We start from the raw sequence: 22,564 nt of genomic DNA, 5'->3' as shown, positions 1-22,564 counted from the left end.
CTTACACAAACCACATGCACTTTTCCTTTTCTCTCTTGTGCCCTCTATTTGAATCCCTTTGAACCTTCTGCTTTGTGTGTAACAACGCTGCCCCCTTGTGGCCAAGAGAAGTATAGCATCTGCTTCATTTGAGAAGATGTTGACTCTCTCCTGGACAATTTCTTGGTTTAGCTTTGAACAGACATGAACATCTGTGACTCCTGAAAACCCAGTAACGTAATCGTCCGATCAACATTCGAAGAGGAGCTTCATCAGAAACGCGATCACCTGATCTGATCCCGCCTTCGCCCCGTGGTTAACAGATAAATCTGCTGTGTGCACAGGTGTGGTCTGGTTTTACCTGCAGGAAACTGCAGCGCGTTTATCTTTTAACGTCTCCTCTTTATCTCCATGGTGTAATCAGAAATGCCAGTGAAACAGTCACGCAGTGATAGTGACCTGACTTGTTCAGGACACAGTGCACCTGGATCATGTCCCCATCAGATATACAGCGAGGTAAAACATGTCACAGAGAATTTGAGTTTTTTACAAAACTAATTTATTTCATGTAAATCATGAAAGTTTGTTACACACTATTTGTCCTCCAGGTTTCATCTTTTTCAAAAATTATTCTACAAAAATCACCATGCCAATGTGTCAACGCATTATACAAATATATGCAGTTGTTCGGTACATAGTCAATGGAACAAAATACTGACTTTTCAAATACTTCTTTGTGTGAATATAGTGCAAAGATTTCATTTACACAAAAACATAAAAAAACATTTCAAAATTTTGAATTTAGGATCAAAATTGTGCATAAAATTTGTCAGAGATAAGTCAGCTTTTTTCTCTTACATATATATAAAAATAATTAAGACGATTGTACACGTAGCTCTTCTTAGAAGGGGGTGGGTCTTCCTGACTGTGCTGTTCTCTCAGTAGGTTACACTGTAACAATAAGGAGGCTGGTGTTGTGCGTTAGTGTGCGTGATCGTCTACAAACGGGCCTCTTTAACGACAGAAGGCGCAGTTTGGCTTCCATCCTGGCAGTCGGAAGGCTCCTATCAATCAAAGAGAGGCATTTTAATCCAACGGTTGCACAGACTCAGCGCAGGCGGTGTCTTTTGTTAGATTTTAAGGTTGCATGAAAACAGTCAACCCAACTATTCCGAACATATAAAGAGCAACAGGTCAAACTCGGGCACTGTTACATCTTCATTCCTATTCAGATAATCTTAATCCTTTACTACACACGGTACATTGTACATGTATACGAGGTCCATGGGTCATGATTGGATTAATTATTACCTAAGATGATTTAAAAAAATACTGTGTCAGCTGGAGCATCTACTGAGGTAGATGATTTAGAATAAAAGCAAGGGATTCATATTCAAAATGATTGTGTTTCTGTTATTTAGTAATCAAGATTGTGAGAAACGGCAGAGTAGAAGGTGGCAGGTGAAAAGGGTGCGCGACAGCTGTGAGTGATTGTCCAGTGTGTGCCGATTGCTCAGTGCTCCTACCTTTGTGCGTCCGCGAGTCGAGCTAAGATTTGAGGAGATTTGTTTGTGGAAGTGGAAAGGGTTTATTGATCATTGTCGGGGCAGGGGGGTCTGCGGGTGGGGGGATGAGCGCCGTGGCTCCGTAGTCCTGCTCCGGCTTCTGCCCCGCGGCCTAGAAGGACAGCTACTGATCACAGGTGGTTCAGCGCTCAGTGGCGTGCGAGTCTCCGGCCTGGGATGAAGTTTGCCCTGACAGCACCCTCCCAGCGTTCCCAGTTTAGGGTTTGTATAACATCGATCAAGCCCGTCCCGCTGCCATATTGGATCAGGACTGTACTGGCCCAATTCACCCAAACAGTGGAGCAGAATAACAAACACTAAAATCATGAATATGTAGGAGGCTGCAAACTGGATTTAGATTCAGTTCATTTGTACTAGATGAGGGATTCAAGCTGCTGTCAGCATCAATTGGTAACTTCATCTCAATGCTTGGAGACCCACCGCGTTATCAAGAATGATTATGCTGTGATTATGTCAGATACTGTTTAGTTTGACGTGCATTTCTTTCTTTCATTCCACCTAATCAGCGATAAAATAATAAATGATTGCAGTGCAACGTGATTAAAACAGGATGCGATCAGACGGAGGGGGGGAGGGATCACAGCGACTGGTTGGAACATCCAGGAACGGCCGTCAGCCCTCGCGTGCAGACACCAGGGGGCGCCGACGGACGCCTGGGCAGGAAGCACGGCCAGCGGATGCAGAGCCGGCACACGCCGGTGCACGTCTGGCATGCAGGCGTCGACCGAGCCGTTCGCAGCCAATGCGTGGACGTGCTAGCGCCAGCATGCATGTTAACGCAGCGCTACGGGTTTCGTCACGTCCCACACTTTCATGCCGCTGCTACTTCGACCCTACGTTTCACTACCACCCACGCTCCCATGGAAGCACCGGGCCCTTCGCTGGCTCCCTCGCTGCGACACTCACCAGCGCTTTAGCCGACAGGTTGGCGTTCTGTCTTCTCAGGTCAGACTTTATGAAGCCTGCAGGGACGCAGAAAAGCAGGACAAGGCCATAGTAAGAAAGCGTTGTAGATGTAGTAGCGGAGAGTAACCAGTAGATGGCGCCTCCACGCGTTACAGTCAATTATTAAGAAATGCGGAGCATGTGGTAGCTAAAAACTATGCCACGAACTAAATAGCGGTCGAACGGTGAAAATTTCTGTGAAGTTTTTCAAAAACAAGCAACAACTCCAACTGCATCAACCTTGGTTCCAAGAATTTCAGAACAGATTATCACCTTTGTAACTGAATATAACACACACTCATGGCAATAAAAGAAGTGGGAGTTCAGCGGTTTAAAAAAAAAAAAAAAGAAAAAAGCATTTTCTGTTAAAAACTGGCACCAAGGCCACAACGAGAAGTCCAGTCATATGTCTGACTGCTGAGTAAGTTACAAAGGCGGTGAGTCAGTCTTCTGACCTTTGTCAGCTCCAAAACTGTGAGCGGGTTTCTTTTGTGCACAAAGTTTGGCGCTTCAGTGACTAATACATTCGATAAAGTTCCTGGGCAACATTTCCAATTATATAATAGCTGTGATGCAAATGCTGCGGCGACACTGGCCGTTTGCTAATGCTTAAATTTAACCCGAGGTTCATTGACCTCGTTGAGGAAATCGAGGACCGTCTAGCGACCAGCGAGGAGGCGACGCTGAACCAAAGCTCTCACCTGTGAGCACCGTGCCGATCAGGAGGAAGACGCAGAGGAAGATGTTTCCCGCCAGCGTGCCGTACGCTTCCATGATCTTCCGCTGGCAGATGGTGAATAAGATCCCAAACACCTGCACAGAGCATCATGGCCGTGGTTATGGTGGAAACCAGTGGGATTTGACACCTGTCGGGGGGGGACACGTACTTGTGCCGAACAGTTGAGGAGTCCAGAGGAAGTTCCCTCCGACTCGGGATACGTCAGCTCCACCGCAAACTCAAAGCCTAGTGGCAGGTAGCCGGTCATGAAGAACCTGGACGCACAAAGGAGCAGTGAAACCCACGGTGAACACAAGAACCCATGGTAAATGCATCATTTACTTAAGTCAACGTTGTGTGTGTGTCAAGGAATTTGTCTGACGCAACGCTTTACTGGTTCTGTGGATGTAACACAGGACCAACAGGTTTCAAAGCTATTCACTGACATATAATTATGTGATGTTTGTTCATATGTGGTTCCAATGACGCATGTGCCGCTAGTTTAAAACCGGCTTTAATGACAAAGAGTACCCGAGGGCTCCGGCGGTGATGAAGACCACCCAGAGGCGTCCCAGGTTGAGCGTGGCGGCGTAGACGACCATCCCCACCAGAGACATGAAGTAGACGGCCAGCGTGGTCTGCCTGGTGGACACGAGGCACACGGGCAGCGTTAGCACACGCCCTGCGGAGCTTTACACAGTCTGGAGGCCACGCCCACGACAGGAAGTGGTGAAAAAGGTGCACACGTGTGAAAGACGCCAACACTGCGGGACGTGAATGTGAGCAAGGCAGCGGGCGTGGGGGGTGGGGGGTCAGAGGGTTCACCGTTAACATCAGCAGGATGCAGCTGGACAAACGCACAGCTGCGTGAAAGGGTCAAAAGGAAGGACAATAAACAGCGACTAAAGGTGCAGTCAGGCGGTCGCCGCTGCTCGTGCGTCGTGCGTCTCCTCCTCCGTCTTACTTGTAAGTTTTGGTCCAGTCCAGCCAGAGGCCGCAGATCAGGGAGCCGACCATGCCGGCGACGACGATGGTCAGGCCGATTTTCCCAGCATTCACCTCTTCTCCCTTTTCGAGAGGAAGAGAATGCATGGGTCAGTGGCCTCACAGACAGAGGAAAGGGAAGACAGACGTTTAAATCTGTTCATGCAGCAGGTTTTTGTTAATATCACCAGAGAGTGCAGTTCTGCTATTAGTGTGTGTGTGTGTGTGTGTGTGTGTGTGTGTGCGTGTGTGCGTAAGTACACTTCATTTACATAACTTGTGTGTATTAAAAGTTACAGTTTTGGCTGCAAATACGTGGAAGTGGAGCTCTTAAGTGTAGCTACAAACTGAAGCATGAGCAGCGAGAACTTGGATGTCAATACTGTGTGTGTGTGTGTGTGTATGTGTGTGTGTGTGGCAAACTGGGCTTTAATTGTGTCTAGAGACACACTAGGCAGCACCTACAGGGTAGTGTTCGAGGATCATGCGGTTCAGGAGGGTGCTCACAGCGTAGAAACAGCCAACATTCAGTCCTGGTGGTTGGGAAACACAGTCTTTACATCACAAACAAGGGGACAACAGCACTGACCGAGAACCCTGTGACAAGGTTAAGGCGTCGCCACGGCGGCGACCTCCGGCCAATGAGCCGAGTCGGGCTTCCACCGCGGGGCTGTTAACGCAACCAGCCGCTAAGAACATTTCGTCCCGAGTTATTGACACGTTTCACCATTACTTCAATGCACCTGCTCACAGCTGTTGGATTGATCCGCTGCGAATGAATGAATGTCAACTAACCCGACGAGCAGAACGGGCAAACGCGCGCCGGTCGGACTCTTATCACTTCATAACGCGCTCTTTGAGTCGGATCAATCAAACGGCTACAATCAATTAGCTACTCATTGCCAGAGTGGAGCAAACTTTGGACCCGTGGAGGAAACATCCACTCTGGGACATTTAAGGACAGGACAAACCCTGCTGAAGTCATGATGGTGATGGCGGTGGCTGACCGTAAGTGACGATGAGGAGGATGAAGGGCCCGTTGCGGAGCAGCCTGCGGATGGAGGCCACGTAGGAGTAGTCCTCGGGCGGGATGCTGCGCGCCGTGGCCTGCGCCTGCGTCGGGGGGAGCTCAGGGCGCTCCTGGAAGACTGAGACAAGAGAGCAGGGACATCAAACACGGCCCAAACCCAAACGGAACCATGTGCCGCAGCACAGCTTTCGCGTCCAGCACGAGTAGATCACGCGCGCCGTGTTTTTGAGTAGGCCGGCTGCCGCGCTTTATGTGGAGCGCGCGCGTGGCGCCGCAGGGACTCGCGCTAGAACCCGCTCCCGGCGCTCCAGCCGCTCCCGGCACTCCCGGGTTCGGCCCGCCCACGCGGAGGCCGCAGATGGCCCGGCCAGCAGGACGGCCCTCACACATGGAGTCTCGCATGTTTGTGTGAGGGGGGTGCGTGTGATACGTGACACATCATGAAACTACCGCGGCCAGCTGGTGTTTGGACACACACACACACACACACACACACACACACACACACACACACACACACACACACACACACACACACACACACACACACACACACACACACACACACACACACACACACAGTCCAAATGCAGCGCGGTCCGTTTAAACGCAGCCTTCACAAGCATCCTTTTGTTGCTGAACACTTGGGGGCCCCCTCCCCCCCCCCCCCTCCAGCACCGACCTGACAACAGCCCTTTCATGCGGCCCAGAGCTCCCCATAGAACAGCGCTGCAGCGGTTTCCTATCTGCTGCTCTGTGACTAACCGCCGCCGCCGCCAACATTAATCCCCCCTCCTTCGCCAATGACACAGAACGCGACGCGGTTTCTCGGCGATAGGAACAGATAAGCACCCAGAGAGTTCACGGGGAACCGCTGTGGAGCGGACGAGCAGGACGTTCTCGCCGATAAGTCACATCCTCTCTGCGCGTCAGCTCCGAGACGCGGCGTTCTTCATTAATTGACTCTATCCGATCACACGCCAGACAAAGTGTGCGCCGGCGCTTTTCTAAACCCGTGGCCCGTTCACTCAGGCCGGGTCGTTCTGTGTCCGTCTCCCTTTCAGAATAAGGGTTTTTGTCTTGACACAAAGACACGGGTCAGCACTTTTGGTGAATGGTGCTTCTTGTCGCGGTGGACGCGAACGCAGCATTTGTTGAATCCGGGGGATATGAGAGAAGAGGCCGATTGTGGGCCGTTTGAGGTGAAAAGCGCTGTGACGGAGGTTGCTCGCGAAACACTTCGCTCTCATCCATTCACAGAAATTCTGCTTTTGATTTTATCTGCACTTCATGCAAATTTAAAACAGAAATCTTTCAATCTCTTTCGCTGTGCAGTCACGCAGTCAGGTTTCAGTTGCACGGTTCCATATAACTCGCCCTCCTCCCTCCTGCAGCTGCTGACGCTCAAACAGGGTTGCTCTTTCTCCATCAATGGAAACTATTTTGAAAGTATTTCGGGTGAAAAATAACAAGAATAGAAGCCAGACAGAGGAGCCTCAGAGAAGGGACTCTTACAGAGGATGACGAGGATGAAGAGCACGGTGGCCACGCCCGCTGTGATGTAGAACATGATCCTGATGCGATGAGCCAGCTCGTCCATGTCGTCCCCGTCCGGCACCAGGATGGGAGGCACCAGGAAGCCGATGGCGATGCCCAACTGCAAAAGAGAGCGGACACAAAGCGAGCTGTGAGTGCAGAACAACAATGTGTGACTCTATACGATGTTTAAACAAACCTGGTTTCCCAGAACGCCTATGGAACAAGCAGTGGAAACCTCCTCCTCTCCGAACCACACCGAGGCGAGGTAGGAAGGAATACCCAGCACAAACACGGTGGCGACCGAGCACACGAACTGGCCCAGGAAGGCAAGTGGGAACATACTGGGACTGGCGCTACTGGTTTTGATCCACGCGCCCATGCAGTTGAAGGCCGAACCGACCAGGAGGACGTCCCGAACGCCCCTGGTGTCCAGGAGCCACAGCACGGGCAGAACCAGCGGCGCGTACGTGAGCAGGTGGACGAGCGCCAGCCAGTCGACGGCCGGCGGGTCCACGCCGTAGAAACGCGCGAATGTGCCGCCGATGGCGCCGTACTGCAGCCACATGGAGGCGTTGCTGGCGGAGACGGCGCCGAAGAGGAACAGCATCGACCAGCGGCTGGGGTGAAGCCCGGTCCCGGGCGGAGGAGCCCCAACGGGCCACTGGGAACCAGTGGAGCCGCGTGGGTCCTTCGCCGCCTCGGGCGCCGGCCATTCTTCGCCACAGAGCTCCAAATTTGCACGGCTGCCCTTCAGGGTATTGTTTCGAGGCATCTGAGCCAATGGTGGGTCCTAAAGCAGGGCCCCTGGACCGGGAGAGGGTTCAGAGCTCCGTCCTCGCGTCCAAAGGGCTGAATGAACGTCGGAGATGCCGGCGAATGAGCGCACTCAAGCCTTGACCAGCATCTCCAGTCCATTCACAACCCAGAGCTCGTGACGGCCTTAATCACATGCCAAAATGTTATAGCCTCAGTCACGTGATGATAATGAATGGAATCTTCCAATTGTAGCCAATTCACTCCTTCCCAAGGCATTGTTTGACGACAGTTTATGTACAGTTGGTTTCGTTCATTCATATTAAACTGTTATAGTGCCAGTGTTACTTTACTGAACTTCAGCCCAGACTTTAAACACACCGTGATTTAGGACATGAATGTGAGACTTCGATACCTGAACGTGAAGATTAAACCAGTTGTGAGGCTGTAAAATAAAACAAACTGAGGCGCCATCGGTCATAACATTCAAAGTATGAAAGCAAATGAAACACCTTCCAAAGGATCTGCTCCTCTGAGCTAAATCTCTATTCCAAGTCTGCTTAAAAGACATTTGTTGTGATAAAGATAATCCAGGCAGGATTACTTGGACGTTTACTTGGAGTTTGTTCAGTCATCTGTGGTTTTCCAGTACTTTTAATTCTAAAATCTGAGGCCTTTGAGTTGGATTCATGCTCATATTTCGCATTCCTGTACTTCTCAAATGACAATTTTAAAGCCGCACAAAATGAGCAGCAGTGTGTCATCTGTTAGAGAACAATGAGGAACTACACACAACCCATAATAGCAAGCAGATGTTTCCTGAGGAATAAATCTGCAACATAGTGTTTTTTCACTGATCTTAATCTGTCTATCTGTCTTCTATGTTTTTGAGTTACTGTATGTGTAAATATCAGTTCCATGTGTGTGTATATGTATGTATGTATATATAAATAAATATAAGTCAAATCATGTATGGACAGGAAGGCTTGGGAAAGGAAGGTTGTGTCTTCTTACTGGAGACTGTTTGTGTTCACGTTCATCTAGTGTTGTGGTTTGGGTGCACAGGGGTCGCCTGAGCGTGCGTAATTACGCGCACGCGCCAAACAGATGTCCAGCAGTGTTTTTTGTTAACCGGTTACATTGAACACCAATCAAGGAGGTGACGATGAGCCCTCGGTTCGTCGTCTCTGTCCAACAGCCTACCTGATTCCCGAAGACGCCGATGGAGCAGGCGGAGGACACCTCCCTGGACCCGAACCACACCGACGCGATCCTCGACGGCATCCCGAGGATGAACACCTGCGCGAACGAGGAGGAGAACTGTCCGAGTAGCGTGACGGCGAACAGGTTCGGCCGGACGCTCGCGACCTTGATCCACGTGCCCGCGCAGTTGAACGCGGTGGCCACCAGCGCGATGACCCGCAGCCCCTTCCTGTCCAGCAGCCAGGTCACCGGGAAGATGAAGGGGATGTACGTCAGCATGTAGATCATGGACAGCCAGTCTATGGTGGACTCGTCCACGCCGTAGAACTTCGCGAAGATGTTGTTGATGATGCCGTACTGTATCCATTGGTAGGAGTTGCACAGAGAATACGCGCTGAACAGGAGGACGATCAGCCAGCGGCGCCAGTACAGGCGGGTGGGTCGCGGCGCCTCGGGAGCGCGCGTCGGACTCCCGTCGTCGTCCGGCTTCACGTGGTTCCCCGCGTCCGCCGCAGTTTGCCCCTCGCCGGGCGCAGGGTTCCCCGACGACTGTTTCCCGCTCATATTAAACGAGAAAGAGAGAGAGAGAGAGAGAGAGAGAGGGAGAGCGCGCGCACAAAGTTCACGGCAGCGCCGGATCACAGCGTCCGCGTCTCGCCTTCCCTCGCGGGCAAACGCCAAACTACAGCGTCATAGTTGCGGCTCGGAGCGTCAGTGTTGATCAGAGGCTGCTTTCCAACAGGTCTGAGCACTTAGTGGACGTGAAGGCGGCGCGACGTGCGGCACTCTCGGGTCCATTTATTCACTTCCTCCCCGCCGCGCAGTTAGTCGCTGTCGGACCGGCGCACGGAACCCGGAACCATGTGCGGATGATTCCGCGAATGAGTCTGATCCTCTTTGCGCGACTGTCCCGACTGCGGACACGTGCTCGCGGCGCCTGCTGTGACCCTCTACCCGGACCTAAAAGCCCTCAGGGATATTGAAAGCAGTGGGCCACGTCGGGGGAGGGGGCGGAGTTTGTTCTTCGCGGCGCGTTTCGTGGTGGATCCTGTCGGACGTGTCACGCTGTCACGTGTCCAGTAAAGAGGATTTCCTCCCCAATATAATATTGCTGATATTAACATTGCGCAAAGTTGTCAGATGAGGCCACTCTGCTGCTTCCTTTACAGCCATAAACCACAGAGATCCCGCGCGCTAATGTGTCATACTGGTGAACAGCGCCCTCTACTGGCTGTGGGGAAAAAACACCAGACCCCCCCCCATTTTATCAAAGTCCAACCAAAGACAACACCAGCTGTGAAAGAATGAATAACAACTCCCTGGAAGCCAGACGATCACCTTAAAGGCTTTACATTTAATAAATATTTTTGCTGGTCAGTCTTCTCACATTTGAGCATCACCATCAAAACAAGACCCGTCTGAGCGCGGCGCTCCTCGCGCCGAGCTCCTTCCGTTTGGTGCTTGTGAGCCGTTTAAGGATCTTGAGTACTTTACATTCTGCTTGTCCACAATCAAATCTGTCGAGAGCTCCTGAGCATTGTTGATGCGCGAGTTCACACCTGAACGTAAAACACCACAAGAGACCATCGATGTGGCAGGAGATGCTCCTCATCACACTAAGAAATAAGCAATTTACAAAAACATGGTCGTCACCTGAACATACAATAGACTGTTTTCTTTTTTGTAAACACAGACTGGTTGATATTCGACACTTCAAGTTCACAAACAGATCACCGGTGTAAATGAAACACGAGGAGAATGGAGTGACGAGAAGCGAAATAAATAGTTTCAAACGTCGGGATGTCACAGTATGTTCCACGCTGTCACTTTGGTGGAGAGTCCTGGATCGGTTTCCAACAATGACCAACATTTACAGTCACACGTCCAGTCAGTCTTTGCCCGTTGAGGTCAGTCTTCTGTTGTGCGGCGCGTCTTTCGGCCGGTGGTGGCGGTGGCGGCGGTGGCGGGTGGGGGTCGGGGGTCAGGTCAGTGCTGGTAGTGTGCGATGTGCTGGTGGTGGTAGCTGCTGTGGTGGGGGGGGTAGAGGAGGTCGGGCGTCTGGGGGGCCAGGCCGGTGCACAGGGGCTCGTGGCTGCTCAGCACCGACGACAGGTACTTGGCCTCCTCCGTCAGCTGCTTCACCTCCTTCCGCAGGGCCGCGTTCTCCTTCTCCAGGTTCTCGCTCTCCTGGGGGACGAGAAGCGCAAGAAGTGAGCAGGCGAAACCGAAAAAAAAAAAAAAATGTATAAAATAAAAGCCTCTCGGTATTGTTTCCAGCTCCATCAAGAGTTTCCATGCAGTTCAGTGGGAGTGTGGAAAATGGTATCGTTAGTATTAGCTGAATCACATAAATAAAGAATAAATTATTTAAAATAAGCCCCAACATTTGATCACATGACACTCAGCTGTGTTAACTTACACACAATGTGGAAACTCTCTTTTCTGACATGAAAAGAGTTCATTTTGCACAACCAGGTTTCCCCCCCATTCACCTTCAAGATGCACTTTATAGAGCAAACCAGCTCGCTCGCGCGTGTTTTTTTTTTTTTTTTGTCACTGTGTGGGAATAGCAGAGGAGAAATCTTCCACTTTGGTAACGAAAAGGTCATCGCACCGTGGTCCAAAGCTGCGCAGCCCCGAGCTGCGGGTCCTTACTGTCACTGAAGCTCTGGGCAAACCCCGGCGCTTGCGTCACTTAGCCAAAACACAGCCCACTGCCGTCGGCGCTTTACAAGAAGTGACTGCCTTTTTCTCCCCTCCTGCCCACGGCGTGCGATTCATGCTCATTTACACAGAAGAAAAAAAAACTACTACTGAAGAAACAGGAAACAAGCTACGGTGTCACACTGAGGGAAAATTCACCTTCCTGTTTATCTAGCGAGACGATGAAAGCAAAACCACAGGCTGCGTCGGGCCGCTCTGCGACTCTGACGGCTGATAAAACGCACTTCCACGGGGTTCGGCTGCAATCGGAGCCGGTTTTGGTGGTTCGTGTGATAAAGTGGGCCGGCAGGAGGTGCCGTGGGGACGCCAGGGCGGGGAGGGAGTCGCACGGGCGGCGGGGTTCGGGTCAGAACGGGCTGAAATAGCGCTCACTACATCACCTGACTGCACGAATGCAGGCGACTGCACGCCGGTTTAAAGTCGCGCACAGCGAGCGAACGCGCGCGACGACGGTCCGTCGTCACCTCTCGGTGCTGCAGCCACTCGTCCTGCACTCCGGAGGGAGGGACTGCCCACACGTGCTAATTTATTCCCGAGGCTTCGGCGACACACGCAGAGCGGCCTCCCGGTGTGCAGCCCGGCAGAAGCCATGACACAGCGCCACATGGTCCGGCGGCGCTGGGTGAATACGGTGCAGGTAGAGGCCGCTGCACGCTCGGCACGAGCACACGGGCCTCGTGGCGTTGGCCGCAGATGACGCCCGGGCTGCAGACACAGCCCGTGGACGGGCTGCGTGGAGGTGTGACTGTGGTGGGTGGTGCTGGGTTCTCCTCACCAGGTGCAGGCTGTCCGCCTTCTGCGTCTGCCTCATGCGGCTCTTCTGGGCCGCGATCCGGTTCTTCTCGCGCCGCATCACCTTCTTGGCGTCGTCTGAGGAGCTCTGGCGAGACACAAAAGGGGGATCCGGGTGAGCCTCCGGCGTGAAAGCGAGGGGCCGGGCCGGGGAGGGGCTGATTCATCGGTTAGGCTGGGCAGCACGCGCGCACACACCCTGTTTCACGTCCTGAACATTCAGCTTTCTTAGTATCGTAATAACTAATCCGCTAGAAAACGCTGAGTCAGTTGTACATCAAAGAGATAACGCACCATCTAACGTTCAATTTCGACCGAGGCAAGTGATGCTGCAGGAAGCGCGCTCCGTGCAAACGCGGCAGGGCTTTACAGAAAGTTTTATTTCCAGCATGCTCCCGAGCAAGGCACGAGAGCCGGCGCACGTGAGAGCGGCCAGCGGTCGATGGGTTGACGCGCGAGTCTGACTCGCGCGCGCGCGGACCCGCGAGCACACGCTGTGCCCGACGCGCCGCCTGTTCCCAACAGCTCGGCCCGACGCGTTCGCAGCTCGCGGGACGTGCAAAGACAAAGGATTCCCAGCGGTGATGAATCGTGCCCACACTCGAGGCGAAGTCATGCCTCCGGCCCGTGTGTGCGCGTGAAGCACCCGGAGGACGTGTGAAAGGGAGGCAGAGGCGGAGGCAGAGATGCTCGAGCTGCCGCGGCGCGCGCCAAGTGCGCACGGGGCGCCGCGGCCGCAGAGTCGAGCCAAAGTCGGCGTTGGAGCGCGCGCTGAGCGGGACGCGAGCGGCGGAATGGAGGAGCACTTACCGGCCTGCTTCCAGGTGACGGGGACTTGTAGCTTGCGTCATTGCTGTCGGAGCCCTGAGCCATAGCCTGAACCCGTGCGTCCTGGTCCACTTCTGCTTTGCGTTTCTTTTTCGGTGGGTGCCGCGTACGTATGTATGTGCGTGTTGTGTGTGAGAGAGAGAGAGAGACTGCGAAGCAGAACGAGTTGAGAACGACTTGGCTCACCGCTTAATGAGTAATGAACAACTTTCCTCCTTCTTTTCTGTCCCTTTCTGTCACTCCTCCTTCTCTTTCACTGTCTCTCTTCCTTTATGTCTCTCTCTCTCTCTCGCTCGCTCGCTCGCTCGCTCTCTCTCTCGCGCCCTCCCTGACACACATACACTGCGTGTGACTAGCCGTCTACCTCATTAGCTGTATCTGATGTGGCTTCTGGTAAGAATCTGGGTAAGTTGCATTAGACTGGAAGTCACATGTCTGATGGAAAGTTGCAGCGCACAGGTCATCTTCAAAACCCCACAGAAATAACATATTGGGGCTCAGTAATGAATACTTCTGAGAGAATATTACTGATCTCAGGTACTAGTACTTCAATTACTTGCCCATCTACCAACCTTTAAAAGTACTTTTCATGTTAACAATTTTTTTATGAGTTCCTCAACCAGAAAGTAAACAATCCTAATAAAAACGTGTGGGTGCATGTGTGTCTGTGGGCATCGTGGGCATTCCCTCTTCCTCTTTTTTTTTTTTCTAGCTGTCACATATGATTTCGCGTTTCGACAGCGTCCTCCAGGGACGCATCCCTGACCTCCACGTGGATGCCTGGCGTCTGCACATGTGCACGGGCCCTGTGGTAGTTTCCAGAGTGGCTCCGTGCTCTGCTGCTCGCCGCCGCCGCCGCCAGCTGTGCGTGGCAACGCCGAGGCCACTGAGAAATGCCCGAGGGGCTCCCCAAAAACCCACCGGCAGGACAAATCCCCCATTGTCTTTCACTCTTAATGAGTTTTTGTGTAAATGGTGAGGTGAGGGGAATCTTTAAATGTCCCCTGACTGTACATACAGTAGTGGTGGAGAACATACTGGAAATAGATGTTTCTTCCTTTGTGCGTCTTCACGTCCACTCCACAATCTAAAAGGTGACAACGGTGAAGTCTCTCTATTATTCTCCTGCTCGCCCCATCACGAGGTAACATTTGCTGGTGCAAGAACAAGATTTTCTTGTGAGGAAAAGAAAAAAAGAAAAAAAAAAAGAAAAGAGAATCAGGACCAAAACAGATTTGCTTGGCAGAACAGTCCACCCACACAAAAACATGTTCTCCCATCACAGGAATTTTGAAGAGCTTGGGCAAGGGCAGACATTTCTAATACTTGGCATTTAGCGCCGTCCAAAATTGTTGAGACGGTACGAAGACGAGGAGAGAGAATGGAGAGGGTGACGCTGGTGAGGACGGATTCTGATTCTGACACACACGACACAATACAAGAAAAACAAATCAAAGGTTGGCTTGAAGTGTGTTTATATTTGAAAATTAAATGACCATATCTTAAAGGAATAATTACAGGCTTATTAATTATCTTATTAATGTATGTGTGTGTGTGTGTGTCCAGGTCTACATTTAAAAAGAGGCTGTTAACCTCACATTCATGAATAAGATGGAAAAATAGAACAAGAATTCTATTTCTTTGGGCTCGTCTCCTCAGGAGATAGAGGATCACGATCCGCATGAAGCCCTGGACAGCGGAGGAGCCGCCGACAGGAGGGTTGGTCGGTTATAAATACACACAACCCAGCGCACGCTGGCAATTGAGCATGCTCAGTCCACCTCTGACTGCACGTCACACGCCTGAGTCCGTCTCATCAGAAACGAGGTGAGACAGAGCGGCGCGGAAATGTTCACGAGAGGCCTGAATGCAGCTCAGTTCAAGGACCCTCACTCTAAAGTGAACGATATAGAAAGAGCAGATGATTATTGCAGCTTTTCAACCGCCGCTGCCTCACTACTACTACCTAACTACTCGTCTTCAGGCCTCACTTAGCTGGAAAACCCCCCACTGAGCCATTTGTTTAGGTAGTTAACTGATGTGCCCTCATTTGTAGACGCTCTTCCCTGGAAACAACCGTGGGAGGTTTCTAATAAGCAACAAATTATTGAGGGAAAAAAAAAAAAAAGTCTGTTGTAAACATTGTCGACTGCAAAAATACCAGCACTGACCTGCTGACGTTGAGTTTAATGACACTGAACACAGAAATACCCACTTCAAAACAAGGCAGATTGTGATCATTGGAAATGCCAAGTGTTAAGATATTTGAACAATGACTCAGGTGTATTTATTTTACTTTTTGCAGTTTTCATTAATCTTCTGAATATTGTCCTGTAAGTGTGAGAAACAACAAGGTTTTTGTTATGTTTGTATAAACATAGGCTGTTTGGAAACGATTTAAATAAGGAAGGTTTGTGATCTATATTATCTTAGAGTACATCACTTTAAACATTAAAAAACTCTTCAGAATTCAGAACAATTATTCTTTCTCTATCGTGGGAAACAATACTTTTAAAATTATCAGTATTTAATAGAACCGGTTTCTAGGAACTGACTCTCGAGTATCAGTGTGACTTCGTCACAAACAAGGAAGCTGAAGAGTCAGCTATTGTTTTTACAAAGGTTCAATGTGGGGAAAAAGGGCATTGGTTGATAACGAGCTGACCACAAAACATAGGTGTGCTGATACTCTGACCGGACACATGTCTAGTATCATGTAGCATGTCAATGCAACAATACTTGCAGTAAACTATACTACCTCAGCATCATGTATCAGAAACACACTCATGCATTCACAATCCATACTAATGAGTCTAATTGGCCACTTTGTTAGTCAGACTGGAATTCAAACAAGGTAGAAGTGACCGCAGTGGTTCTAAATTGGATTGGGTCTTACTGCGCAGGTGCACGGGTGAGCGAGTGCACTTAGTCTGGTTTTAAAAGAGCGCCACCTGCAGGACATGATGACGTACAGCGAGGCATTGCTGTAGTCGATGGTGTCCTCCAGGTGGAGGCGGTGTGGGACTCTAAACGTGAGTCACGCGTGAGTGAAGCTCCATGGAAAAACAGCAAACATTGAAATAAATGTCAAGTTCACTGAGTTTATTGTTTATGAGAGCATCAGCAAAAGCGTGAGCATTTTTCATATACGATATGTCCTAAAAATCAGTCTAAATGAAATGAAATAACGGTTAAATGTATAAAGAAAAATCCAAAGAGATACAGAACTTCTCCCATAGCTTAACATCAGTTTCTGGACGTTATTAGCTGTAACAGAGGAAAAACCAAGGGTTAGCTGGGTAAAGGACCAAGCATCATATGAACCAGTTGAGCTCAACTTATGTGACTGTTCACCTGCTCTGCGTTTTGGTCCACTTCAGGGCGTGTCTCGGAGGCAACGCTGTCGTCGGGTGGTAGAAGGTGCACCCAGCTCGTTTGCAGAGTGCGGCGAAGCGGCACGGCTGTAGGAGGGAGAACCACAGTTCGCAACCGGTCAGAATTTAAAATCCCAATTCAAGCTCTGCGGAAACACGTCACTGTGTCGTACCTTGGGATGGTAAAAGGGACAGTCCATCTTCTTGCACTCCGGGAAAAAGCGGCACACGCTGGTGGTCTGGACGAGCGGCGGTGCTGTGGACGACAGTGAGGGCGGTTAGAGTTGAGTAACGGCGGATCTCTACAGCCGGGCGCTTTAGGAGGTTTACTAGAAGGAGCCTGGGAGCACCTGGTTTGGGTGGAGGGGCAGCCGTGCCTCTGCGGTTGACGTGAGTGAAGGGACAGTCTGGCTTGGTACATCTGGCGTCATATTTACAGTTAGGATGGATAAAAAGGCATTTATCCCCAAACTTGCAGTTGGGAAAAGTCCTAATAAAAACAAGGAAAGAAATCATCATCAGGCGACTGCTGAGAGTCACAGAATCTGTGAGCGTGAACTAAAGGATTTGTCTCTCACTTGCACTTAGATGTAGGGTGATGGTACAGACATGCATCTCCACTTTTACAGACAGGCCAGAACTTGCAGCGCTCTGTGCCCTTCTGCTTCTTCATGGGCGCAGCATCCTCATCCTCCACGTCAACGTCCATTGCGTTCTCTGATGAAAAAGAACAGGCCGGAGTTGGTTTGTAGGAGAGGAGCGTGTGACATAAACAAAATACAGTAAAGACTTTTCACCTTCAGATGATGTAACCACTCCTTGTAGCCTGTGGAGAACGCCCACTTTAGGCGCCTTGTTGAGGCCGACACTCGCGTCAGTCCCCTTTGTGGGTGGTCTCACATCGTCAAGCTCCATTTCACAGTCTGCAAGGTTCCCCAGTGGGCTCGGTACCCCATCTAATGTCACTATGAACTTGGGGCTGGCATAGTCAACTTTCTCCTTACTAGAGGCAGAGGAGAGATAGACAAAGACAACATGACAAAATGCAATCTGTGTTTGAAAAAGAAGGCAGAAAATGCAAGCAGCACTGTTTTTACTGCCAATGTCTGCACCTGCTCTGGACAGTGCGTGGTACAGCAGCCTGGATTTCCCCTTTGACCTGAAGACGCTGCGGAGCTCTGGTGTAAGCTTCTTCTAGCTGAGGCCGGCTCATTATGAAGGAGCGGGTATCGAATGCCTTGGTGTCACTGCCTCCACTGCCCTCAGCAGCCAGAGCTACACGACAAAGAAAACACTTTAGTTGTAGCCCTTTCCTAAAGTAACAGAAAAAAAAGTAACATAAAAGGTAAAAAATGTTCACCAAGTTCACTTTGCTCTCTTTCCTCTCTGCTTTCTGCATAGTCCAACTGGAGCCGTGAGGCTAAAGATCTGGGGCTGGGAGCTGGTCGAAAAGCAAATACAATTATTTATGTTGCATAAAATGGAAAGGTAAAAAACAACAAAAAAAAAACAAACAAAAAAAACAAAAACAAACTATAACTTCTATAAGAGAGTGTAATAATACAAACACTCTTTACACACCAGCTCTTGAAGGAGGCAGTTCAGCAGAATGCAGGCTGTGGAGGTGCTCCTGGACCAGCTGGATTGCCGCCGTCATCTCCTCGCTGCTACTTAACCTCGTACAGGGTGCGACAGGAACCGTCTGCCGCAGTGGCACTGTGGCAAAAAGGCAGAAGTAGGTGGTGATGAAAAGGTTGAATGGCCATTTACATAACGCAGTGTAGCAGGGGAAAGCATACTTGTGGGATAGGCTGTAGTCTTAGTGATCGAGTCTTGTGCCTCAGAGATGGCCTTCAGTATCAGGTTCCTGTTGGCTTGTTTGGCTGGAGGGAGGCTAGGTCTGAAAAGATACAGCAGCCCAAAGAATGTCAACTGTCTGTGTTTAACTTTTTTTCCTTTAAAATGGCAAGAAAAACAGGCCTGTGCTTGGAGTACAGATATTATATGAGAGCTCAAATGTCACACGCGGTTTTAAAACTCACTTGCGTTCTGGTCTGGAGGGCAGGGACACTCTACTGGATAGGCCTCTGCCTCCATAGTTTGAGTCCTCCCCTTCCACATCATCGCTGTCTTCATCCGAGGCTCGGTTCACTCTCACAACGGAACTCGCTACTGGCGCCTTACGCTTACGTGACAACTCCTCCTGCTAAAAATGAAAAATATCATTAGCATCAGGTTATGTTTACCTACAACTGAGACCTGTTGTAGTTAATAGACACTAAACTGCTGAAACGATGCTGGCCTAGAATCACAGTACCTTACTGGACCCGGTTCTGGATAGTCTGCTGCTTCTGTTGTCCTGTTGCCTGGTGTGGGAGGATTCTGCTGTGGTTCGACCTACGTCCACCAAGCTAGCTGATGTAAATTTGCTCTGACCCGGTCTGTAGATTTCAGCTGTGGGTCTGTTCCGTGCACGACTGTGATTGGCGTTTACTTCTAAATGATCCTCAGCAATGAGGTCATCGTCCAATTCTGGTTTGATGTCGATGACAGCCTCTGAGGGGAATGGCTCCATAAGGGGTTTAACAGTAGAGGTAAGTCGAGAAGAATTGTTCTCCAAGGTTCTCCTCCTGATAACACACAGTTATGAACACAATTGTGTTATTTATTTCCAGTATCAGGCATTAATGACTTCATAGGCCACACAGTGAATGAGGTACCTGGCATCATAAGCAGAACTAGACACACGGGCTTCAGCCCTATCAAAGCCAGAGCTGGATACTGTCAAAACCTTTGCCTCTTCTGTCCTGCTGTCTTCAGTCACTAATGATCGACTTTTCCCACCCACAGTACTGCTATCGGACTGGAGCTGATGTTTTGAGGACGCAGGCTCTGGAATTGAGAAAAACAAACATGCATGCATGTGAAAAAGACAGTTCCTCCGTCGCTGATTAAGAGGTGGGCAAATGTATGTGGAGACCAACTTACCAACAGCAACAGATCTTAATTTTTCCAGGACACCATGGAGCCTAAGCACAACACACAAGTTCATATAATTAAAGACAGAGACACACATAAAAACTGGGAATAGCTTTAACCAAAAAGTTTAAAAAGCGGGTACATGATTCAAGTACTCATGTAGACCATGCAATGTGAAAAGGAACATACATTGAGCATTGTTTTAATCATACCAGGCTGTGAACTTGATGGTGTTGTTTCCAAGAAAAAGGGACAGATCATCAGCCATCTGCTGGGAAGTCTTCTTGTTTGCCACCATCACCATAATGTAGTCAGGCAGCTCTTCATCTGTTGGCGATATTACGGTAAACACATACAAACACATCATGTTGATAATGTTTTTTTTTTTGTTTGCTTTAGTTTGATCGCAAAAGTTACACTTTATAAAAACTTACCAATATATGCACCAAGTTCCTGGAGCTTACTTTTAATAGCAGCCTGAAACAGATATTAAAATAATCATAAATGGGATATTTTATTATTTTACACAAGAACAGGCTGTACCTGACTTTACTTACCTACGACAGCACGCTAAACACACCAGACAAGTGTGATTAAGAAATTATACCAGTATATTTTATGCCCCACTGCATAGGTTAAGCATGTAGATCAGTAGGTACATGTAGATTCGTTTATTGTGATGCATAATACCCCCCTTTGCCTATTAATACCTTCCACCACTTTGCTTAAATGACAAACTAAGCTAGCAGGCTAATGTTAGCAAGCAGTGTCTACGCTACGCAAACGTTACACTAATCCTAAAGTTCACAGCTAACTAATCCTTCTTAACTTATCTTTATTATTACTCACGCGTATTTTCTTGCTGATTTCTGCTCCGATCTCCATGCTGATAGTTTAAGGCAACTCTACAGATAAAACAAACGGTAGTTTTTCGAGCTGCACTGCTAAACCCACCGGGGAGAAATATGAGATGCCATCACGTGACCGACGACGGAAGCCGGGCGCGCACAAAAAGATTCCACTCGCTATTTCTCAAAAACAAACATACAAAATGCCTGAAACTAAATTGTATTAAACAAAGAAATGCAATCCACTTAGAATCGTCAAGCTTTTTTTCAAGCCTGTTATTTCAAACTGAATAAACTGAAGTTTGCACATTCTTTAAAGTCTTTTGAATTCTACAGAAAATTGAGCCAATACATAACGTCAGCAATAACTTGGTTGGATATGTTGCGCAAAAACACTTCAATCATGGTTTTCCAGTGCCTTTAGTGTCTTCATGTATTAAAAAAAAAGAGAGAATCCACACGATGGCGCAATAGACCATCAAATCACACCGGTGTGATTCTATTTCTGTTACAGGGACGTTTCAGTAATCAGTGCTCTAAATTCAAAAAGGTAAAGCAGATGACAGATAAGCAATTTAAATAGAAACCTTAATGACTAAGAGTGTGCTCCTTTATTTTTGCACCAATGTGTTTAGTTTGTTTTATTTGCATTTAAGAAAAAAAAGCTTTAATACAGCTTTACAGCCTAAAAACTACAACATACTCCTAATGTGCATTGTGTATGTTGGACTTTCTAATGTTTATAGCTGTATGTTTTCCACCAGAGATTATTTCCTGTTTTGCAGCCCTTCAATGCCAACCAACAATGACGGGAAGGATCTCGCTTGCTGTCTAGACAAGCGTCTAGCGCACTCTTCAGCATGACCGTCTGCTCTGCTCTGCTGCTTTGTTCACATTGTCAGATGCCGAGTTTCTCCCATGCTAAGATATCAACTTGACTTTATTGATATATTAACAATATTACTCCTGATTCTTATCTACAAAATTACATCTGTATTCAAACTTCTGGTAGGCAGTTTTAGAGTTCTAACAGGCGATAAGGTGATGCCTTAACAACTCCAATGTGCTGCTGGCTTCTATGAGCCTGTTATTTGGAAGAAGCCCTTTGGATAAAACGTCCTTAAGAACCTAAAGTAAGCCTATGGTTACTATGATCTATGAAAAGAAATCAAAACAGGTGTCACATGAGAGCTTTTCTTGATCAGAACCTTGACATTCACATTTTACACCATCCACCATCCATTTTCTCTAATGCAGACTTGAGGGGAATTGCACTCGAGAGGATGAAAGGGAATCCATGCATTTCAGGCTTGTGTGAGGAAGCATAATACAAACTGGGGACAAGTATCAGAGTCAGTTCAAGGTTGACCCAATAAAACCCACTCATTATCTGAGATGTTCAAGGAAAACAATCTGAGCAACTTAAATGGAATGTTTCTATTGAATTCAATGAGCACAACTCCAACATGTTTAGTGGTCACTGGATGAATAATTTCTCTTATTTCCTGTAGTTCACACAGATATTATGCTGGGGTGAATCAGGGCGTAACAATGACATTTTCTGTTTTCAGTGTGAATGAGAAACTATTGAATAGACCCTGAAATAAATTCACCCCGGAGTAGAATAATCTGTGAGTCTTTCTTGGTTAATTGGATCATGGCAGAGTCGGGACCTCAGCGTGGACTCCTGTAACAACATTCATCAGCGGAGCCAAAGCAGCTGACACAAGAAAGTGTGCAGCGTGCCGGTGGTGTGTTCATCACTCAGTATGTGCTGTTGTTGTTCATATTACTTCCTCTGACTAAGGTTCTTATCTTTCCTCCGCTGCACATGGTCAATCCATCAAAGTCCCTACTCTTAAAAGTAGAGAGTTTCCAGCTTTATTCATGGTATGTCTTACTTTAAAAAAAGAATAAGGAAAACCTCCTTGCTTTATTATTGATATCTATAAAATAATGATGGACACAACTAAGAGTCAGTGACATTGTTTGAACAATGATTTCAGACTTGTGTTGACTACATGTCCCACAATGCAACAGGAGATTTGCTAGGTTGTTGCTGAGGAGTGCTGGTCCGGCTGAGCCTAATTAAAACATGTACCTGAGATATTGTTTTGTTTTGATTGTTTCATTACAGCTGTTGCGTAAAGACAGATCATAATCTGGATTTGCATGTTTGATATTTGAATGTGACTTCCCCCCCGTACTTTCCTTTCGGTGTCTCAGGTTTACTTGCAAACTTCCAGGCAACACGTGTCACATTTGCCTGGACATCTGACAAC

The 22,564-nt window shown here is 48.8% G+C and overlaps 3 protein-coding genes across 6 annotated transcripts; all 3 read right to left on the bottom strand.

Annotated features, from left to right (window-relative positions):
* Positions 1 to 515: 515 nt before the first annotated feature.
* On the bottom strand, positions 516 to 9,738 carry flvcr2b (FLVCR heme transporter 2b). Of its 3 annotated transcripts, none has more exons than XM_029141027.3 (11): positions 8,738 to 9,738; positions 6,758 to 6,899; positions 5,220 to 5,360; positions 4,678 to 4,745; positions 4,193 to 4,296; positions 3,760 to 3,870; positions 3,398 to 3,503; positions 3,212 to 3,323; positions 2,472 to 2,527; positions 1,506 to 1,656; positions 516 to 1,043 (listed from the first exon to the last, which is right to left on the bottom strand). In XM_029141027.3, the coding sequence occupies exons 1-10, from the start codon at positions 9,299 to 9,301 to the stop codon at positions 1,528 to 1,530; spliced, it is 1,533 nt and encodes a 510-aa protein (XP_028996860.1). In that variant the 5' UTR covers positions 9,302 to 9,738; the 3' UTR covers positions 516 to 1,043; positions 1,506 to 1,527. The 3 variants fall into 3 exon arrangements, with proteins under 3 accessions (XP_028996860.1, XP_028996858.1, XP_028996861.1); XM_029141025.3 differs by lacking the exon at positions 8,738 to 9,738 and adding an exon at positions 6,978 to 8,731; XM_029141028.3 differs by lacking the exons at positions 1,506 to 1,656; positions 8,738 to 9,738 and adding an exon at positions 6,978 to 8,731.
* Positions 9,739 to 10,071: 333 nt separating this feature from the next.
* batf (basic leucine zipper transcription factor, ATF-like) lies at positions 10,072 to 13,402 on the bottom strand. The gene is made up of 3 exons (XM_029141029.3): positions 13,064 to 13,402; positions 12,237 to 12,341; positions 10,072 to 10,924 (listed from the first exon to the last, which is right to left on the bottom strand). Exons 1-3 carry the CDS (start codon positions 13,124 to 13,126, stop codon positions 10,724 to 10,726), a joined length of 369 nt encoding a protein of 122 aa, XP_028996862.1. The 5' UTR covers positions 13,127 to 13,402; the 3' UTR covers positions 10,072 to 10,723.
* Positions 13,403 to 16,168: 2,766 nt separating this feature from the next.
* zc3h14 (zinc finger CCCH-type containing 14) lies at positions 16,169 to 20,441 on the bottom strand. Of its 2 annotated transcripts, none has more exons than XM_029141023.3 (17): positions 20,284 to 20,441; positions 19,869 to 19,911; positions 19,647 to 19,761; positions 19,444 to 19,484; positions 19,176 to 19,347; positions 18,773 to 19,085; positions 18,498 to 18,661; positions 18,255 to 18,355; positions 18,037 to 18,171; positions 17,816 to 17,896; positions 17,568 to 17,730; positions 17,253 to 17,458; positions 17,034 to 17,172; positions 16,806 to 16,945; positions 16,629 to 16,711; positions 16,436 to 16,542; positions 16,169 to 16,348 (listed from the first exon to the last, which is right to left on the bottom strand). In XM_029141023.3, the coding sequence occupies exons 1-17, from the start codon at positions 20,317 to 20,319 to the stop codon at positions 16,345 to 16,347; spliced, it is 2,043 nt and encodes a 680-aa protein (XP_028996856.1). In that variant the 5' UTR covers positions 20,320 to 20,441; the 3' UTR covers positions 16,169 to 16,344. The 2 variants fall into 2 exon arrangements, with proteins under 2 accessions (XP_028996856.1, XP_028996857.1); XM_029141024.3 differs by having other exon boundaries at positions 18,498 to 18,658.
* Between the last annotated feature and the right edge of the window lie 2,123 nt (positions 20,442 to 22,564).

This window comes from Betta splendens, chromosome 24 (assembly GCF_900634795.4).
Source record: "Betta splendens chromosome 24, fBetSpl5.4, whole genome shotgun sequence".
Classification (NCBI taxonomy): Eukaryota; Metazoa; Chordata; class Actinopteri; order Anabantiformes; family Osphronemidae; genus Betta; species Betta splendens.
The sequence above is the reverse complement of the archived record's forward strand: the minus strand, read 5'-3'. Positions and strand labels throughout refer to the sequence as shown.